At 31.3% G+C, this 21,017-nt stretch overlaps 1 protein-coding gene across 1 annotated transcript in view; it reads left to right on the top strand.

Annotated features, from left to right (window-relative positions):
• LOC117784923 overlaps positions 1-21,017 on the top strand; it is a 63,505-nt gene that overhangs the window by 28,587 nt on the left and 13,901 nt on the right. The window contains exons 9-11 of the mRNA XM_034622779.1: positions 162-686; positions 2,138-2,301; positions 19,792-19,974. Of these exons, the coding sequence (XP_034478670.1) occupies positions 162-686; positions 2,138-2,301; positions 19,792-19,974 (872 nt within the window). The remainder of the gene's footprint in view (positions 1-161; positions 687-2,137; positions 2,302-19,791; positions 19,975-21,017) is intronic.

Here is a 21,017-nt window from a genome sequence, read left to right as displayed (position 1 = left end):
TTGGTCAAAACTAAACCGATTTTCAAGCGGAATATCATTTTTGGCCTCGTAATTCATTCTGCATTTGAATTTCATTAAAATTTGGGTAGGACATTTAAAAAAATGAAAAATTTTAATTTTCGACGTCATTTTGATGCCTGTTTTATTCGTTTTGACCTTAGAAGTCACAGGTTATGTCATTGAGGAGCAATTCTATGCGGATGACAAATCTCCGCCGCGTCACGAACGAAAGGAATTGATTTATTCGAGCAATCCGGAGGAGTTGGTCACACTGCAGCAACAGTTGGAGCGTAAATCCCATGTGGATGCCAATACCAAGTTGCAGCGTGAATTCAAGCAAATCACCGGACCAATGAATGCCATTGATACCATTCCGAAGCGTCGTGATTCCGCCAAAGAAATCAACGAACACTTCATACGCAAGGAATCCTCAGCATCCAATCAATCGGAGACCCAATCGCAAACATTAATCCAACACGAGTTGGCCGATGAGGAAACGGAGGATAGCGAATCGAATGATGTGTGCAGCGTGATTGAGGTGGAAATGGAGCCACAGTTGCGTCAGACGAGCAGCAGCACCACCCGAACCTCCAGCTCCACTCGCTCCTTCCTCAATACAAGCGGCGAGGAGCGTCTTGTCACCTCCGTTGATGATGTGCTCGAACGCATGCGCAATGCCGATAATGGTAAGTTATTCTTTACACTCAGAAAAATATGACAACCCTAAATCCGTACAATAATTGTTCTATAATTTACACCGTGTACTCAAATTTTAAGATTGCTGTTTACTCAAATTTGTATAATAAGTATGAATCGATTTTAAATTTGAAATTCTAACTGACCACTTCTATGACGGATACTTTTTATACTATATTACTTATAACTATATTAAGATTTTAAGGCCCCATAAAGTGTATATATTCTTGATCAGCATCAATAGCCAAGTCGATATAGCAATGTCCGTCTGTCTGTCCGTCTGTCCGTCCGTCTGTATGAGCACCTGGATCTCAGAGACTATAAGAGCTAGAGACGCTAAACTTAGTATGTAGGTTCGTCTATATTGCAAGCCGGTCAAGTTTGTTTCAGAATTCGGCCACGCCTCCCTTTACCGCCCAAAAATCGACATAGAAAATTTCATATCCAAATTATAAGAACAATTTAAAAGCTAAAGACACCAAACTTGGTATGTAGATTCCTCTACATAACAGGCAGATCAAGTTTGTTTCTTTTTACGATTGGACCACTATATCATATAGCGCCCATAGGAACAATCGGGCGAAAATCAAGTCTTTGTATGAAAAGCTTTTTTGTTTTATGAGATATCATAACCAAACTTATAAAATATGCATCTAAGTTAGTCCTTTACATCCTTACCGAAGTTGGCTCAAATCGAACTACTATATCATATAGCTGTCATAGGACCGATCGGGCGAAAATAAGTCTTTGTATGAAAAACTTTTTTGTTTTATGAGATATCATAACCAAACTTATAGAATATGCATCTAAGTTAGTCCTTTACATCCTTACCGAAGTTGGTTCAAATAGAACTACTATATCATAAAGCTGTCATAAGACCGATCGGGCGAAAGTCAAGTCTTTGTATGAAAAACTTTTTTTTTATGAGATATCATAACTAAACTTATAGAATATGCATTTACCTTAGTTTTATACATCCCTACCGAAGTTGGTTCAAATCGGACCACAACATCATATAGCTGTCATAGGACCGATTGGGCGAAAATCAAGTCTTAGTATGAAAATCTTTTATATTTTAAGAGACATCGTTACCAATCTGATAGAATATGCATTTAAGTTAGGTAAATAGTAAGTATGGGGTCTCTGACAGTCGAGTATGCTCGACTTTAGCACCGGCCCACTAGTTATACTCTATTACTTATAACTATATTAAGATGTTAAGAATAAATTTAGTTCAAGATTTTTTTTGTACTGAAACTAGTATGTTTCGATCTTTACTAACTTGAGTTAATTCCAAAAAGTATCCTCGAAAATGTTCAAGAAGACTTTGTACATATATCCCCTCTTGAAGTACAATAATCATTATGGTTTTTCTGAGTATACACAAATATTTTCAACTCAATCTCTAATCAGTTTCCTCTATTTAAATCTCTCCCTGCAGTGGTTGAACCTGGTGACAGCTCGGAGGATCGCGAGGCACGTGCTTTGCTTAATAAATTTCTGGGTGCCAGTGTCATAATGCAGGGTGTGGAGAGCATGTTGCCGGCGGGACAGCGACAACAGCAGCAATCGAACAGGAACAGCAGCAACACCAACAGTCAAGCGGTAAGCTAACAACACTTTAAATGTCCTTTAACCTACAGTAAATCTGCCCATTTTTGTCGATATATCTATATATTTTCGAATCTCTTTGTATTTAATATTAAGTTGATTTTGGCGATTTTTGTTAGAAATTAATTTAATGCAATTTTTATTATTGTAGGGTTAAGCGGTAGTCGACTAACAGCTGCCCTGTAGTCTTGTGCTGCTTTCTATGCCTTATATCCACTGTGATTGAGAAAAGTTTTTATATGTGAGCAAAGATTGTCTTTAAAATGATAGGGTATCTACAATTTTATATGTAAATACTGTTAAAAAAAAATATATATTTTGAAGCTTCAAAATGTAAGCAAACTTAAAGGAACAAAATTTTGAAAATAAGACTTTTTTCAATTGAATTGAACCAAAGATGAAAATACAATCTTACAACTTTTCCAACACTTTGAAAGTTTGCAGTGTAAATGTGTAAAAATTTCTACATTTATACAAAAAGTAATTAATTTTCCTAAATTTTAAATCAAACTCTCGCTCAAGTCAGACTTGCCTGTCTGTGTTAAATGCTTACAGGGTATAAGAACAACATATAATAGTTAGACCGTTAGTCAGCCATAAATGGCCAAAAGCAAATCAAATCAAATGGAAACCCACATGTGCGCACAGCACTTGTCTATGCTCTACGATCTCTAACCATCTCCCCTCCCTCTCCCTCTCCGTCTACACTTTGCACTCTCTTCTCTCTCTCCTTTCTCTCTCTCACATTTCACACTCTTGCGCTGTCTGTCTCTCTTTCTTTCTCTCGTGACGCTTTAGTGCCGTGTGCGTGATGCTCGCTTCTGGCCAGTGTTGCCAACTTTTCAGGCCAAAAAAAAGCTATAACATTTAACAAATAGCTTAAAATAAATATTAGAAAAGAAAGTTAATAGAAAAAAAAACCATTATAGTTTTTAGCTTGATTTTATACACTGCATCCATTAAAAATAGGCAAATGGGGTATAATTGCTTTGTGCAAATGTATGTAACAGTTATAAGGAAAAAACTTTGACCCTATAAAGCATATATAGAACATTCTAGATCTAGTTAACAATTGATTGTTGATTTAGCCCTGATCGTTTGTATGAACCCCAAGATCTCAGACACTCTTATAGATACACAAAAATAGACCACATCACTAATTTGTTCTTTATTATTAATTTTGATTGAGTTGATTTGGCTCTGATCGTTTGTATGAACCCCAAGATCTCAGACACTCTTATAGACACACAAAAATAGACCATATCAATAATTTTTTCATTATTATTAATTTTGATAAAAATATTAAAATTTAAAAAAAAAAAATTAAAAATATTAGAAAGCATGACTTATGTGATTTTTATTTATTTCATATCATTAATTTTTTCATTATTATTAATTTTGATAAAAATATGAAAATAAATTAAAAAAAAATTAAAAATATTAGAAAGGTTGACTTAAGTGATTTTTATTTATTTCATATCATAAATTCTTCATTATTATTAATTTTGATAAAAATATTAAAAGAAATAAAAAAAAATAAAAAAAATTAAAAATATTAGAAAGGTTGACTTGAGTGATTTTTATTTATTTTTTATCCAAATATAATGATATTTTTATAAAATGACGCAAAACCTATCTATTTTATTTACGAAACTATTTAAAATTATTAAAAAAAAAAAAAAAAAAAATATTACTACATATGTTATGTTTATATTTTATATGATTATATAATGAATAAGTTCCATGTCTTGAATAGTATTTTTTATTTTTTTATAAAAGGTATTGAAAATGAAATCTCATTTCTATGGCATTGATAAAACTAATGCTCGTAAAAATAAATATATTCCAAACATTGAAAAAAGTAGTGCTGAAAAAATATATTTAAAGTTATAAGTAAAAAACTAAATTTAAAAAATATTTTTGCATTTATGCTGTAGATTGTTAAAGTTAAAAAATAGCTATAATTAACGACAGCCGCTATGTTAAAACTCCAAAGCTTAAACTATTTGTAAAACTCCAGAGCTGGCGGTAAAATAGCTGAGCTGGCAGCACTGGCAGCTGGCCAGGAACGTGAATAGGAATGAGAAATGGGAAATGGGGAGCGTTGTCGGCCCCGTTGTTGGTTGTTCGGTTGTCGGTTGTTCGGTTGTTTGGTTGTTTGGTTGTTCGGTTGGCCAAGTCAGTACACACTCAGAGGCGGCATCGATCACTTGTGCGACTTTGTGCTCACGATCAAACAGAAAGTTGTAAAGAAAGCAAAGTAAAGATTCTGACAGAAAGAAAGCAGAAAGTAAAAAAAAAAAAAAAAAATAACACCAGCAGAGAAGAGAAGAAGAGCGAGCGAGAAGGGACGAGACGAGACGAGAGACGTGCAAAGAGGCAAGAAAATATTCTCAGCTTTGACAAACGGCAAATAAAATAAAAAAAATATTACACACATAAAAAAGTGCAAAATCAATAGTTAAAAATAAAAAAAAAAAACAAACGCAAAGCAAAAGAAAATTGAAAAGCCAGAGACAACAAGTTTTATGATTGTTGTTGTTGTTGTTGTTGTTCTAGAACTTGTTGTGTTTATTTTTTTTTAACCACTATTATTATTATTATTGTTGTTGTGCTTAAAGCTAAAACGCGAGTGTCTTAGCCAAGTTTGGACAAACAGCTGAAGGGGAAGCGGCAACAACATTGAAAGAAGCCAGCAGTAAGTGTGTGTGTGTTAGTGCGTGTGTGTGTGTGACAGCCTCCCAAAGAGTAGGCGTGGCCGTTGTGGCAGCTGTTGCCGATTTGCTTCAATTTTTTTTTTTTTTTTTTTTTTGTCAATTATTTTTAGTGCGCATAATTTGAGAGGCAGCCGAAGAATTTCTGACACGACACCTCAAAATGCACCTGAAAGTGTACCAGAGTCTTTATAAATATATAGCTAAGAGATACAAAAAAGCGCCACAAAGATACAAAGATACATTTTCCCAGCAAAGACAAAAGCAAAAGCGCCTCGAAAACCAAAACTAAATAAATAAATAAATTTTTCTGAAAGCAGCAAAAAAAAAAAAAAAAAAAAAGAGCAGGTGGCGAAGACAGAGGCGTGCATCAAAAGGGGGGGCAGAGGGTAGGGGGTAGACAGGGGGTGGGGTGTTGCCAGAGGGATGCATGAATGAGAGCGCAAGCGTACGATAAATTTTCGACAAAAATAGCGCAATGCTAGACACTATTTATAAGGAGACGAATCCAACGTTTTAGTGTCTTGTTGGAGCATTTTGGGCAACGGGGCGCCCAGTGGCCAGAGATACACATCTATAGCTATGGCTAAAGATATATAGATACATGTGTAGATACATAGATACATCTACATCTTGAAATGTGCATTGCAGTGGCCCGTTTTTTTTTTCTATTTTTTTTTTCTTTAGTTCACTTGTGCACCAAATACCAGCCATGCTTATAGATCCTACTAAGCCCCAAGACAATGCCCATCTCTGAGTTTATTTTAGATGGATAGAAGATACATTTAGAACTGACGTTAGTTCTGAAATAGTTCTCGCATTGCAGAGATACTTTTACTTTTTTACTTTTTACCAAACACAAAACTTTTCGAAACCCAAACACACAAATTATGGAAAAAGTTTCAATACTAATATTGAAAATGGGTCACAAAATATAAACTATAAATAAAGCATATTTAATAATAAACACAAAACAAATAAAAAGAGAAGGGCAGGAAAACAAGGCATACTTAATAGAATGGGCAAACAAATTAGTCAAAAATTTAAGCATCATGTAGAAGAAACACCTTAAAAGACTTTCGAATGACGTATTTGATGATATCATATCAATTCAATCAACTGTTTATTTTATAAATAGCTGACATCTTAAAGTCAACAAGTTTGTTTTCTATAGTAACACTGCTTTTTCTATATATTTATATTGATTTTGTGTTTAAATAATAGTTTCAAAGTAGCAACTTTTTGAATATCATATCTAGGTTTTTCTTATTCAATTATTCTTATTTAGCTCATATTTTCTACAACATTTTAAAAATGTACAGCCTTGACTTTAATTTATATTACTTAAAGTTTGGCAGTCAATATTGGCATCATTGAGAATTTTTGAGAGCAAGCAAAAGTATTTAATATTAAAGTTTTCTAAAGAACTTACCAATATAGCACATTTTCCAGTCTTAAAGTTACAAATGGAAACTGTAGATTAAAAAAAAAATAGTCAAATAGATAGATTAATATATTGAGTAAAAAGTTAAATAAACAAACGATTATAATTAAATTGATAGAAATTTTTTAATATATAGACTGAATTATAGATATGAAGATTGATTTAAAGAAAGAAAATAGATTAAATGTATGCCCATAATTTAGAAAAATTTAGCTGTACATAGAAGAAATAAATAGACAAATTTACCATATTAAATAAAAAAAAGTTAAATAATGGAACGATTATAATCGTTATCAATGCGGACGGCAGTTCGCGTTAGTGACGAAAGCAGCACGAAGGGTGCGAAAGGCGACTAACTATATATACAGCTAAGTTGGAAAATTTGCTACGACTGTCCGATCAGATCGAGTTATATACCGATCGACAGGTTTAGTTCTAACTTACAAAATGGCGTACTAAAACTTTTTCTAACCAACCTGAGTCATGAGATACGGGGGTGTAAGTGGGAGGGGAAAAATTTTGATAATTGCAGCTTATGGGGCCGTTGGGGCTTTTTGGTAAAATTTTTATTTTTTAAAATTCTACTTAAAATACGCGTCGATTGATACCTCAATCACCCAAATCCGATAACTGGTTCAAAAGATAAATAAATTTGAAAATTTTAGTGGACTTCTCAAAATGAAATGAAAAGTCAGTTTGTTTGTCTGTTTGTCTGTTTGTCTGTTTGCATCAAAGCGCTAAAGAAGCTTAAATGTAATGATGGGGATTGATTCCTTTTCAAAAATCTAGAAATGTTTGTTCTACGACTTTTTCAATTTCCCGCTAGTTTAGCGGGAAAACGCTAAATCCCGCCAAAATTGAAACCTCAACAGTTTCCAAACCATAGAAGCTACAGATATGTTCTATATATCATTAGAAAGGGCTTGTAGGCGTACCCCTAAACTTTTTTTCTAAAGTACTTAGGTAACATTTTACAGGTGAAATAAAGTTTTTTAGCTTACATTTTGGCGATTTCTGACAAAATGGCTCTAACGATTTCTATTAAATTTTATTATGTTGTAAAACGTACAACTTCGCGTTTTTTGGTATATGAAACATAAATTTTGGTTGAGGGGTTCAGATGATATTACCTGTTAAGTGAATAAATACATTTTTCTATCGGTCGAAAATCACGTTTTAGTACGAAAAACTTTTTGGTTTTATGAGATATCTCAACCAAAATGATGCAATATGCATTTAACTTGGTTTTATATATTCTGACCAAAGTTGGTTCAAATCGGACCACTATATCATATAGCTGTCATAGGACCGATCGGGTCAAAATTAGGTTTTAGTATGAAAAACTTTTTTGTTTGATGAGAAATCTTAACCAAACTAATACAATATGCATTTAACTTGGTTTTATATATCCTGACCAAAGTTGGTTCAAATCCGACCACTATATCATATAGCTGTCATAGGACCGATCGGTCCAATATTAAGTCTTAGTATGAAAAACTTTTTTGTTTTACTAGATATCGTAACCAAACTAATAGAATATGCATTTATTTAAGACTTATATATCCTGAACAAAGTTGGTTCTAATCGGAACCACTATATCATATAGCTGTCATAGGACCGATCGGGTGAAATCCAAGTCTTAGTATGAAAAACTTTTTTTTTTTTCATAGTAAGTTCGGGGTCTCCGACAGTAGAGTATGCTCGGCTGTAGCAACGCGAGCAAAGCGAGCAGGGGGCAGCCGCTAGTTTTCTTTATAATTAAAGAAACAAAATTTTTTAAATATGAAATACGTTCAACAACTAAATTTTATATTTTACTATTTGCCTGCATTAATGATAAAGTTACAATGTCAAAAGCAAAAGCAATTGCAAAATTTCTGATATCCACAAAAAAACCTCTAAACGAGGTAAAAGTCTAGTGACAGCAATTTCTAGACCCAAAATTTCTGACATCCAATTTTGTGACGAACAAATTCAGTTCAATCTAAAATTTTAAATAAAAATATAAATTAATAAAAAACGAAAATTGGCATTCGGCACTGCGCAAAAAGTTATTTTATGTACAAAGAAGATCACCCTTTACTCACAGTGCACAATGCCAATTTTCGTTTTTTATTAATTATATTTTATTAAAATTTTAGATTAAACAATTTTGTTCGTCACAAAAATTGATATCAGAAATAAAGTCTAGATCACTAGACTTTTACCTCGTTTAGGTTTTTGTGGATAAATTTACAATAATTGAATACATGTAACGATTGATGTAAAATAGATTGAATAATTATTGAATACATCTTTATACTATATATAAAACTCTTTGTCCTGACTCACTCACTGATCACTGCACATACCAAACTATAAGAACTAGGAGGCTGAAATTTTCACACAACATTGCTGAGACAATAACAAATAAATTTGTTAAATTAACTATGTGTGTGAAAGAGTGAAAGAGAGAGAAATAGAGAAAGAGAGAGAGACGCTAAACACGCGCTGCTATTTATAGTTAGAGATTATTTAAAAATACACAAGGAAGAGAGGAGGAGAGGTGGAAAGAAAAAAAGACAGAGAGGAGAGACGTAGACAGAACTTGCTAGAGTGAGAGCAGTTTCATAATTTTGCTTGTACGCATTAAGAACGTTCTTTCCGCCTTCACAATATTTCAATATACCCTAAAATCTGGGCATGCTCACTTAGACAAACAGTTGGTAACAGCTTAAAAGCATATGTGTTTGGTTACCTATTAAATTTACTTGTATCTAAATTTATGCATGTAAGTTTATTATTTTATTTGCAACAAATTTCTTATTTAAATAAAAAATTTTAAAATTCAAATTTATCTCAATTAAATCCTTTGAAATTTACTAAACCTAAAGTTCTCATTATCTAAACACTGATTTATAGAGTATTTGGACATAACAGTATACCTATAAAAGCTATTAATTTTCTTAAGCAACAAATATAAATTCAAAAGAAAGCCCAAAAGAAAAACACAAACCAATTTGTTAATCATTTTTCAACAATGAAAAAGAGAGAAGAAAAAATACAACAAAAAAATAAAAAAGAAAAACAAATTGAAATTTTTATTTCCTATACAATGTGGACCAACAAAAACAATAACAAAATAAATATTAAAAAAAAAAGATAAATATTTGTTGTATTTAATTGAAAATTTCATTTAAATTTTATTTTCATTTATTTTGATAATAATTTTCATATATGTGACGTGTTGCTGGCTATTGTTATAGTTTATATTGTTGTTGTTGTAGCTATTGTAGCTGTTCTAATTGTTAGTGTTGTTGAATAGGCTTGCAAGTTATTGGCGCAATTCCGCTAAAACGTAACAAGCCTCAAAATGCCGAAAGCAAAGCAACAACAACAGCAACAACTACAACAAAAAGGGGGCCGGCTGTTGGTCATAAGAGCAGTGTTGCCAACTCTTCAGCGCCCAAAAAAAAAGCTATATCAATTTATCTATATATATAAAGCAGTTTGTCCAACTGACTGATCATTGTACAGGCCAAACGGCTTAACGTGCGACCTTGAAGCTTGGCCACAATATACTTAAGAAAATTTCATTGTGGGTTAAGACGGCGTTTTGGAAAATTCGGCCTGCAAGTGCGTCAAAATCGAGGTCAAGAATTATAAATAAAAAATTTTTACAACTAATATGAATATATAAATGTAATCTACACCAAAAATAAAGATCATTCTAAAATTCAAGTTTATAATTCTTGATGTTTAGCATGTATTCCTTAACCCTTTCGGGACTACTGGGTTTAGACTTTCCACCAAAATTTACGTAGCCCGTCAGGAATACTTATTGGGATTAAATGTCCCAATGAAAATTCTTATTGGGATTCTAAGTCTCACATAAGAACATTTTGAGATTTATTAAGTATGCAAGACATAACATGTAATAATATTTCAAAAAGTATCTTGGCTTTCAAATAAAACTAAGTTCAGAGAGGGTTGAGTATTTATTTAAGTTATTATTGTTAAATTAAGACAATATGACAACGAATTAACATTCATAAATTCAAAGAAGCCTAAAATATTTTATCTAACTAAAAAAAAATGTTACAGATTGCCGAAAATTAAAATATCAATAATATTAGCTTAGAGACAAATAAAAATCGTGCTTGTATCAAACATTTTATAATTGGTTTAAGAAAATTCGGGATTACTTCTAACATTGCACTAGATTGACTTTATGCCGGAATTCCAGATTTTTATTTTCTCTATCCTAATTATAATTAGGTATATTTCTAGTAGTTTTTTCTAAACTTAATAAAAATACAAAAAATTCCCGCTGGTAGTTTTATTTAATCTTTTCCGCGATTGGTATACGCAAAACTTTAGATCTGGCGGGAAAAAAGCCAAGCTGGCAGCTTTTTATAAGAGTGGTAAGCAAGGGGGAAGGGGTAGCGAATGAGGGGGTAAAGTGGAGAGTGGAGTGTGAGTTTCTGCAGCCAAGCATGGAAATCAAAATGGAAATTGCAGGCCGAAAGGCACAAAAAAAACAACAATTAAAAGAAATGCTGCCACGGGCGAAGTGTTGTTGTTGTAGTAGTAGTAGTTGTTGTTGTTGTTGTAGTAGTAGTAGTAGTTGTTGTTGTTGTTGCTGCTGTTGCTGCTCAACTGACCAAAGCGAATGCAGTCAGCTGCAGTTGTTATTAGTTGTTGTCGCTGCAAATTGAGCAACAGCAACAGCAACAACACATTGGCTTTGACACTGTTGCTGCCACAACAACAACAACAACTAACAAAACAACAACAACAGCTATATGATTAATGCTTTTAAATATGTCTCTAGTAAACCAAATTGTTGTTAAATTTAGCCAACAACAAAACAAAAAGATAAAGGTGAACATCAACGTGAGAAAGGCCGAACGAAAAAATTGTTTTGCTATTTCAATTGCAGTTGAAAATTCAATTTTAAAATTGATTTAATATTAGTTTCAACTGTTAACATTTTTTGAGTTTTTAATTTTTCCACTTTTTGTAGTGAAAAATTTCAAATGAAATTGAAAACTAAAGATTGTCTATCTGCTATTTTTCAGCTAATTTACAATTATAATTTTTTTTTAAATTCTTTTTTGTCACAAACTTTACAGAGATATCAAAAATTAATGGTATTTCAGTTTAAATGTTTGCAATATTCCATTAAACACATGAGTTTAAAATTTTAAGTAAATTTTGAAAAAGATTTGCTATTAATGCTTTAAATTCTAGTTTCAACTTACAATCTACAAATTGAATTGTAAACTATAAATTGCTCAGGCCAAAATGTAAAAGCCTTCAAATACAGTTTGGTGTCGTTCCAAATTTCCATGAGATTTTCAATTTGAAAATACAATGCAAAAAGATTTTGCTGTTTGGTTTTCAATATGTTTTTTTTTTTTTTTTTTTGGTTTTTTGGCATATTTTTAGACACATGGAAAAAGGCAGAAAAACGTATTTTGACATGCAAAATGAGCGAATAGCTGAGACAAAGATGAACGGGCACAAAATACACAGCGATTATGAAACGACGCAGAGCAAAAAAAAAAAAAAAAAGAAAAGAAATGAAGTGAAGTGAAGAGGTGAAGTGAAGTGAGGTGAACAAAAAGAGGCAACAAGATTTGCCACGCTGGGAAAAAGGCTGTTAAACTAACAACAGTTAACTGCGGGAAAAACCGGCTCAAAAAGCCAAAGCCAAAGCAAACCACTTGCCGCTCTATACAAACTTTTTTTTTCTTTCTTTCTTTCTATCTATCTATTTTTTTTTATTTTATTTCTTTTTCTAAGCAAACCACCAGCTGAGTGTGTGTATGGTGTGCGTGTGTGTGTGTGTGTGTGTGTTGTCGTGTTTATTTGCCCCAACAGAAGCTGCAAAATATTATTATAAACATGTTGCGCTCGAATGAGTTTTGTAGCTATTAAAATAAAAAAAACCGGTTCGGAACCGAACCATGAACCAAAACCCCCCAAACACATTTAACACTTGAAAAGCCAATGCAATGAAATAGTCCACAAATTGGGAACAACTAGGCAACAACAGTTAACAACTTGTAGAAAAATAGTTTAAGAACCTTGAATTATTTATGCTGTTTATAGAGTGTATTAAAGTGTACTGCAATATAATTTAGTTAGTAATTTAAAAGATACATAATTATGACTACAAATGAAATCTTTTCAAATAACATTCTTATGTTCTGTCAATCTATCTTACCATCAATCTTTATATCTATTCAGCTATAATCGTTCAATTATTTTAATTTTTATCTATTCATCTATTTCTTAATATCTACAGCTAGAATTGGAAAAGTTGCATAGTTAATTTAACAAATTTATTTGTTATTGTCTCAGCAATGTTGTGTGAAAATTTCAGCCTCCTAGTTCTTATAGTTTGGTATGTGCAGTGATCAGTGAGTGAGTCAGGACAAAGAGTTTTATATATAGTATAAAGATGTATTCAATAATTATTCAATCTATTTTTACATCAATCGTTACATGTATTCAATTATTGTTAAATTTATCCCACAAAAAAAACCTCTAAACGAGGTAAAAGTCTAGTGACGAAAGCAATTTCTAGACCCAAAATTTCTGACATCCAATTTTGTGACGAACAAAATTCAGTTCAATCTAAAAATTTTAAATAAAAATATAAATTAATATAAAAAAACGAAAATTGGCATTCGGCACTGCGCAAAAAGTTATTTTTATGTACAAAGAAGATCACCCTTTTTACTCACAGTGCACAATGCCAATTTTCGTTTTTTTATATTAATTTATATTTTTATTTAAAATTTTAGATTAAACTGAATTTTGTTCGTCACAAAATTGGATGTCAGAAATTTTGGGTCTAGAATTGCTTTCGTCACTAGACTTTTACCTCGTTTAGAGTTTTTTTGGATAAATTTAACAATAATTGAATACATGTAACGATTGATGTAAAAAATAGATTGAATAATTATTGAATACATCTTTATACTATATATAAAACTCTTTGTCTGACTCACTCACTGATCACTGCACATACCAAACTATAAGAACTAGGAGGCTGAAATTTTCACACAACATTGCTGAGACAATAACAAATAAATTTGTTAAATTAACTATGCAACTTTTCCAATTCTAGCTGTAGATATTAAGAAATAGATGAATAGATAAAAATTAAAATAATTGAACGATTATAGCTGAATAGATATAAAGATTGATGGTAAGATAGATTGACAGAACATAAGAATGTTATTTGAAAAGATTTCATTTGTAGTCATAATTATGTATCTTTTAAATTACTAACTAAATTATATTGCAGTACACTTTAATACACTCTATAAACAGCATAAATAATTCAAGGTTCTTAAACTATTTTTCTACAAGTTGTTAACTGTTAAGTTGCCTAGTTGTTCCCAATTTTGTGGACTATTTCATTGCATTGGCTTTTCAAGTGTTAAATGTGTTTGGGGGGTTTTGGTTCATGGTTCGGTTCCGAACCGGTTTTTTTTATTTTAATAGCTACAAAACTCATTCGAGCGCAACATGTTTATAATAATATTTTGCAGCTTCTGTTGGCAAATAAACACGACACACACACACACACACACGCACCATACACACTCAGCTGGTGGTTTGTAGAAAAGAAATAAAATAAAAAAATAGATAGATAGAAAGAAGAAAGAAAAAAAAAGTTTGTATAGAGCGGCAAGTGGTTTGCTTTGGCTTTGGCTTTTTGAGCCGGTTTTTCCCGCAGTTAACTGTTGTTAGTTTAACAGCCTTTTTCCCAGCGTGGCAAATCTTGTTGCCTCTTTTTGTTCACCTCACTTCACTTCACCTCTTCACTTCACTTCATTTCTTTTCTTTTTTTTTTTTTTGCTCTGCGTCGTTTCATAATCGCTGTGTATTTTGTGCCTGTTCATCTTTGTCTCAGCTATTCGCTCATTTTGCATGTCAAAATACGTTTTCTGCCTTTTTCCATGTGTCTAAATATGTAAAACCAAAAAAAAAAAAAAAAAAAACATATTGGAAAAACCAAACAGCAAAATCTTTTTTTGCATTGTATTTTCAAATTGAAAATCTCATGGAAATTTGGAACGACACCAAACTGTATTTGAAGGCTTTTACATTTTGGCCTGAGCAATTTATAGTTTACAATTCAATTTGTAGATTGTAAGTTGAAACTAGAATTTAAAGCATTAATAGCAAATCTTTTTCAAAATTTACTTAAAATTTTAAACTCATGTGTTTAATGGAATATTGCAAACATTTAAACTGAAATACCATTAATTTTTGATATCTCTGTAAAGTTTGTGACAAAAAAGAATTAAAAAAAAAATTATAATTGTAAATTAGCTGAAAAATAGCAGATAGACAATCTTTAGTTTTCAATTTCATTTGAAATTTTTCACTACAAAAAGTGGAAAAATTAAAAACTCAAAAAATGTTAACAGTTGAAACTAATATTAAATCAATTTTAAAATTGAATTTTCAACTGCAATTGAAATAGCAAAACAATTTTTTCGTTCGGCCTTTCTCACGTTGATGTTCACCTTTATCTTTTTGTTTTGTTGTTGGCTAAATTTAACAACAATTTGGTTTACTAGAGACATATTTAAAAGCATTAATCATATAGCTGTTGTTGTTGTTTTGTTGGTTGTTGTTGTTGTTGTGGCAGCAACAGTGTCAAAGCCAATGTGTTGTTGCTGTTGCTGTTGCTCAATTTGCAGCGACAACAACTAATAACAACTGCAGCTGACTGCATTCGCTTTGGTCAGTTGAGCAGCAACAGCAGCAACAACAACAACAACTACTACTACTACTACAACAACAACAACAACTACTACTACTACAACAACAACACTTCGCCCGTGGCAGCATTTCTTTTTGTTGTTTTTTTGTGCCTTTCGGCCTGCAATTTCCATTTTGATTTCCATGCTTGGCTGCAGAAACTCACACTCCACTCTCCACTTTACCCCCTCATTCGCTACCCCTTCCCCCTTGCTTACCACTCTTATAAAAAGCTGCCAGCTTGGCTTTTTTCCCGCCAGATCTAAAGTTTTGCGTATACCAATCGCGGAAAAGATTAAATAAAACTACCAGCGGGAATTTTTTGTATTTTTATTAAGTTTAGAAAAAACTACTAGAAATATACCTAATTATAATTAGGATAGAGAAAATAAAAATCTGGAATTCCGGCATAAAGTCAATCTAGTGCAATGTTAGAAGTAATCCCGAATTTTCTTAAACCAATTATAAAATGTTTGATACAAGCACGATTTTTATTTGTCTCTAAGCTAATATTATTGATATTTTAATTTTCGGCAATCTGTAACATTTTTTTTTAGTTAGATAAAATATTTTAGGCTTCTTTGAATTTATGAATGTTAATTCGTTGTCATATTGTCTTAATTTAACAATAATAACTTAAATAAATACTCAACCCTCTCTGAACTTAGTTTTATTTGAAAGCCAAGATACTTTTTGAAATATTATTACATGTTATGTCTTGCATACTTAATAAATCTCAAAATGTTCTTATGTGAGACTTAGAATCCCAATAAGAATTTTCATTGGGACATTTAATCCCAATAAGTATTCCTGACGGGCTACGTAAATTTTGGTGGAAAGTCTAAACCCAGTAGTCCCGAAAGGGTTAAGGAATACATGCTAAACATCAAGAATTATAAACTTGAATTTTAGAATGATCTTTATTTTTGGTGTAGATTACATTTATATATTCATATTAGTTGTAAAAATTTTTTATTTATAATTCTTGACCTCGATTTTGACGCACTTGCAGGCCGAATTTTCCAAAACGCCGTCTTAACCCACAATGAAATTTTCTTAAGTATATTGTGGCCAAGCTTCAAGGTCGCACGTTAAGCCGTTTGGCCTGTACAATGATCAGTCAGTTGGACAAACTGCTTTATATATATATAGATAAATTGATATAGCTTTTTTTTTTGGGCGCTGAAGAGTTGGCAACACTGCTCTTATGACCAACAGCCGGCCCCCTTTTTGTTGTAGTTGTTGCTGTTGTTGTTGCTTTGCTTTCGGCAATTTGTGAGGCTTGTTACGCTTTAGCGGAATTGCGCCAAATAACTTGGCAAGCCTATTCAACAACACTAACAATTAGAACAGCTACAATAGCTACAACAACAACAATATAAACTATAACAATAGCCAGCAACACGTCACATATATGAAAATTATTATCAAAATAAATGAAAATAAAATTTAAATGAAATTTTCAATTAAATACAACAAATATTTATCTTTTTTTTTTAATATTTATTTTGTTATTGTTTTTGTTGGTCCACATTGTATAGGAAATAAAAATTTCAATTTGTTTTTCTTTTTTATTTTTTTGTTGTATTTTTTCTTCTCTCTTTTTCATTGTTGAAAAATGATTAACAAATTGGTTTGTGTTTTTCTTTTTGGGCTTTCTTTTTTGAATTTATATTTGTTGCTTAAGAAAATTAATAGCGCTTTATAGGGTATACTGTTATGTCCAAATACTCTATAAATCAGTGCTTTCTAGATAATGAGAACTTTAGGCAAGGTTTAGTAAATTTCAAAGCGATTTAATTGAGATAAATTTGAATTTTTAAAATTTTTTACTATTTAAATAAGAAATTTGTTGCAAATAAAATAATAAACTTACATGCATAAATTTAGATACAAGTAAATTTAATAGGGTAACCAAACACACATATGCTTTTTAAGCTGTTACCAACTGTTTGTCTAAGTGAGCATGCCCAGATTTTAGGGTATATTGAAATATTGTGAAGGCGGAAAAGAACGTTCTTTAATGCGTACAAGCAAAATTATGGAAACTGCTCTCACTCTAGCAAGTTCTGTCTACGTCTCTCTCACTCTCTCTCTGTCTTTTTTTTTCTTTCCACCCCTCTCTCCCTCCCTCTCTCTTCCTTTGTGTATTTCTTAAATAATCTCTATAACTATAAATAGCAGCGCGTGTTTAGCGTCTCTCTCTCTTTCTCTATTTCTCTCTCTTTCACTCTACTTTTCTTTTCGCTCTTTCTTACTCTCAATCTTTTGAAAATATTTAAAAATTTCTGAATTTTTCTCTATTTTTTTTTTGAAATATTTTGCTGACCAAATTTGGTCAAATTGTTATAAACAACCAAAAATTTTCGTTGGCAGGAAAATGCCGGAAAAGGGGGATGGGGTGGCAAGGGGGTTCGTTCGGACAGCTGTCAGTTGCTTTTCCAACTAGAAAAAAGGGAGGGCAAAAACGTGGGTTGGAAAAATTCGACTAAAGTACAGGAATTAAATGAAATTTCGCATTGATTTTCGTTGTTTCTGCCAGCGAAAAAAGTCAATTGCGGACAACCGCTGCGTATACTTAATTTATCGACATTTCTACGTTGTACAACAATCTTTCAACTTTTCGCGGGGTCTACAGTCGCTTTATTGACCTTAAATATACTACAAATGTAGCTTAAGTATTTCAGATACAGTTGCCAGATAATGCTCATATACAAAGTATCTGAACAAAGTGGAAAATGCTTCGAGTATTTTAAGTGTTTGACGGTCAAAGAGTTGAGTTAAATCGCCAGCAGGATTCATGCATGGCTATAAAGTTCGTTTATTATACTTCTGGGGTAAAAATCTATTAAGGTACCTAATCAAAAATTTAGCTATTATTTTTTTATATTTCTTGGAGTATTTTTCAAATGTATTTGGAAAATTTTAAATATTAAAGAAATGAATTTGTATTTTTTATGGCATTTTGATGCTTACTTGCGATATCAGAAGAGGCTATTTTATTTATTTAGACTTCGATAGTATTTGATTAGGGTGTATCATTTAAAATAATTGAAGATGTCTCTAAAGCCTTTAGAATAAATTGTCTTCTAAACTTAAAGTATAAAAATATACTGATAAGTATTTATTTCACATGCCAAAAAGTTAATAAAAATTCACAGAAAATAATTTATATTAATAATAAGTGTAGTATAGTAAAGTTTCTCTTCATTATATAGAAGAACCAAAAACTATAAATTGGATATAAGAAAAATATCATACGAATTTTAAGTCCTTCTTATCTAATATATTCTCTCAAAAATCGTTAACTTCAACTAATTTAGTAAATTTTTGCTAGCTCTTTTGCAGAGAGATAAAATTCTAAATCAATCTCAATTTTTATGGGATGTTGATTACTGGAATCTTTCAAGAAAAGAGATAGGCAGAGGAATTAAACTGTACAATATTACATATATACATTTCCTTATATTTAAGTACATTTTAATAAAATGAAAGCATAAATATATGTTGATATTTTTATTAATTAGATTCCATCAACAAAAAATCACACCTCAATCTCTTATAGAACAAACGGAGAACTAAGAACCGATCGAAAACTGTGGATAATATATTCTCTCAAAAATCGTTAACTTCAAATAATTTAGTAGATTTTATAAATAAATAAAATTCAATTTTTTGGGATGTTGATTACTGGAATCTTTCAAAAAAAGAATTGGATGACGAAATAAACTTTAAAATATTACATATATTAACACATACACATTTCCTTATATTTAAGTACATTTTAATAAAATAAAAGTATAAATATATGTAGATATTTTTATTAATTAACCATAAAAAAAAATTACACCTCAATCTCAAATAGAACAAACGAAGAACTAAGAACCGATCGAAAACTGTAGATGACTCATGGAAATGCTCGTAGTAATTGATTTGCAAGAATTTGCAAAATTTTCGCTCATTTCCTCATTGTCTGCGTTGAGATTGTTGTACGCGGCGTATGCGCAATATGCTCAGCATTACGCATACGCCAGGTATACTCGCGCGTTCAGCTCAGTGCTCAGTTTGTTGTCTAACGTCGAAGAACAAACAATTAAGCAAATAAAATAGACAAAATAATAATACACAAAAAACGAAAAAGAAAAAGAAAAAGAAAAGAAGGCAACACAAATTGGCTCATGGCTACAATTGGCGACAAGAATTGAGCATGAAGCAGAATCAGCCGGAAGATATTACGTCTGGCCATGGCTAAGGACGACAAATTGTTGGTTCGATTTCGTTTGTTTTTGTTTCTGTGATTTTGATATTTTTTTGTGCCTTATCATCGTTGATCAGGGTCGTTGTAAAATTGCTTTTGGCCTTTCTTTCCATTTTTTTTTTCAATTTTCTATTTTGTTGCCGGCGAATGCGTTCATCGTCTGTATTTAGAGTCAAAACAGCTGGCGTTTGCTTTTCGGCACACACTGTGCCAATGGTTTTTACTCATTTTCATTTTTCTTCTCTTTTGTTGCGAGTAAACAAAATACTCATGCTGTTTCATTTGCACAATTATTTCAGGTAAAAACGACACGTATTAGCAGCAGCTACAGCAAAACTGGCAACAGCAACAACAACACTAATAACAACAACAACAACAACAACAGGAAGACAACAATAACAACAACAACATCCTCAGCACCAGTTACACGCACAACTTGTGACATCGAGGAAATTTGGGACGAGCAGTTACTTAGACAATTGGTGAGTTCAATTATTACAAATCCTTTCAATTTTCACTAGTCTGTTCCAATTCACAAATTTCAATTTTCAATTAAATTCAAAAATCTGTAACGTTTAAGAACATTTCTAGAATAGTTTTCCCCACACAAACTTGAAAGTTCTCTTTAATTTCGATTAAATAAAATTTAAAAAAGAAGCGAAAAAAATTATTTTAAAAATGTTCAAAATGTTCTTTAACATTAATAGAAAAAGAAGCAGAGAAGATATGATTTAAACAATTTTCTTATGTCTGAAAACAACACTGATATTTAAGGTATAGTCCTTTGTTATCGATAAACAGCGATTATGCACTACTGACTTTGTTATTGAAAATCAGGAGCAAAAACTATTGGTTTATTAAAATTGTAATCGATAGACAGAAGCTTAGGCTAGCGCCTAATTAAGTTTTCAACGATAATTAACAAAGAGAAACTTAGCTTTACGAACGTGTTATCGATTAGCCGCAGCAATAGCTTTTGATTTATTGAGTTCGATAACGACGACAAAAGATAAACCTATGAATGCACACAAATTTTGCTATCGATTAAAGTCAACAACAGCTGCTGTTTTTTAAAAGTCGATTAATTTAAATAATTTTTTGTCAATAACATCAAGAAAATCTATGAGACTATGTTTTATTACTTATCACCAGGGACCGTAACAGCTATAATTTTTAAAATAAAAATTATGAAATAAAAATTATATGCTGATTTTTATAGTATAAAAGTTAAAAAATAACTTTTAATTTAAATTTTTATTATAAAAATTAAAAATAATTATTAATTTCAATTTTTATTAAAAAAAAAACAAAATTAAAAATTAAATAAAAATTAATTTCTATTATAAAAATTGAAAGATAAAAATTGAATGTAAATATCCTTTGAACCAAGTGGTGTATTTCCAAAATCTTAAAATATTTATGATGTGTGGCTCAATACTATTCATATGATACCTTAAAGGACGTATATTACGGATATTTATGGTATTTTTATTTGCACTCAATTTTTATTCTTCAGTTTTTATAA

This window comes from Drosophila innubila, chromosome X (genome assembly GCF_004354385.1).
Source record: "Drosophila innubila isolate TH190305 chromosome X, UK_Dinn_1.0, whole genome shotgun sequence".
Classification (NCBI taxonomy): domain Eukaryota; kingdom Metazoa; phylum Arthropoda; class Insecta; order Diptera; family Drosophilidae; genus Drosophila; species Drosophila innubila.
Note: the sequence above shows the minus strand (reverse complement) of the source record. Positions and strands in the feature narration are given on the sequence as shown.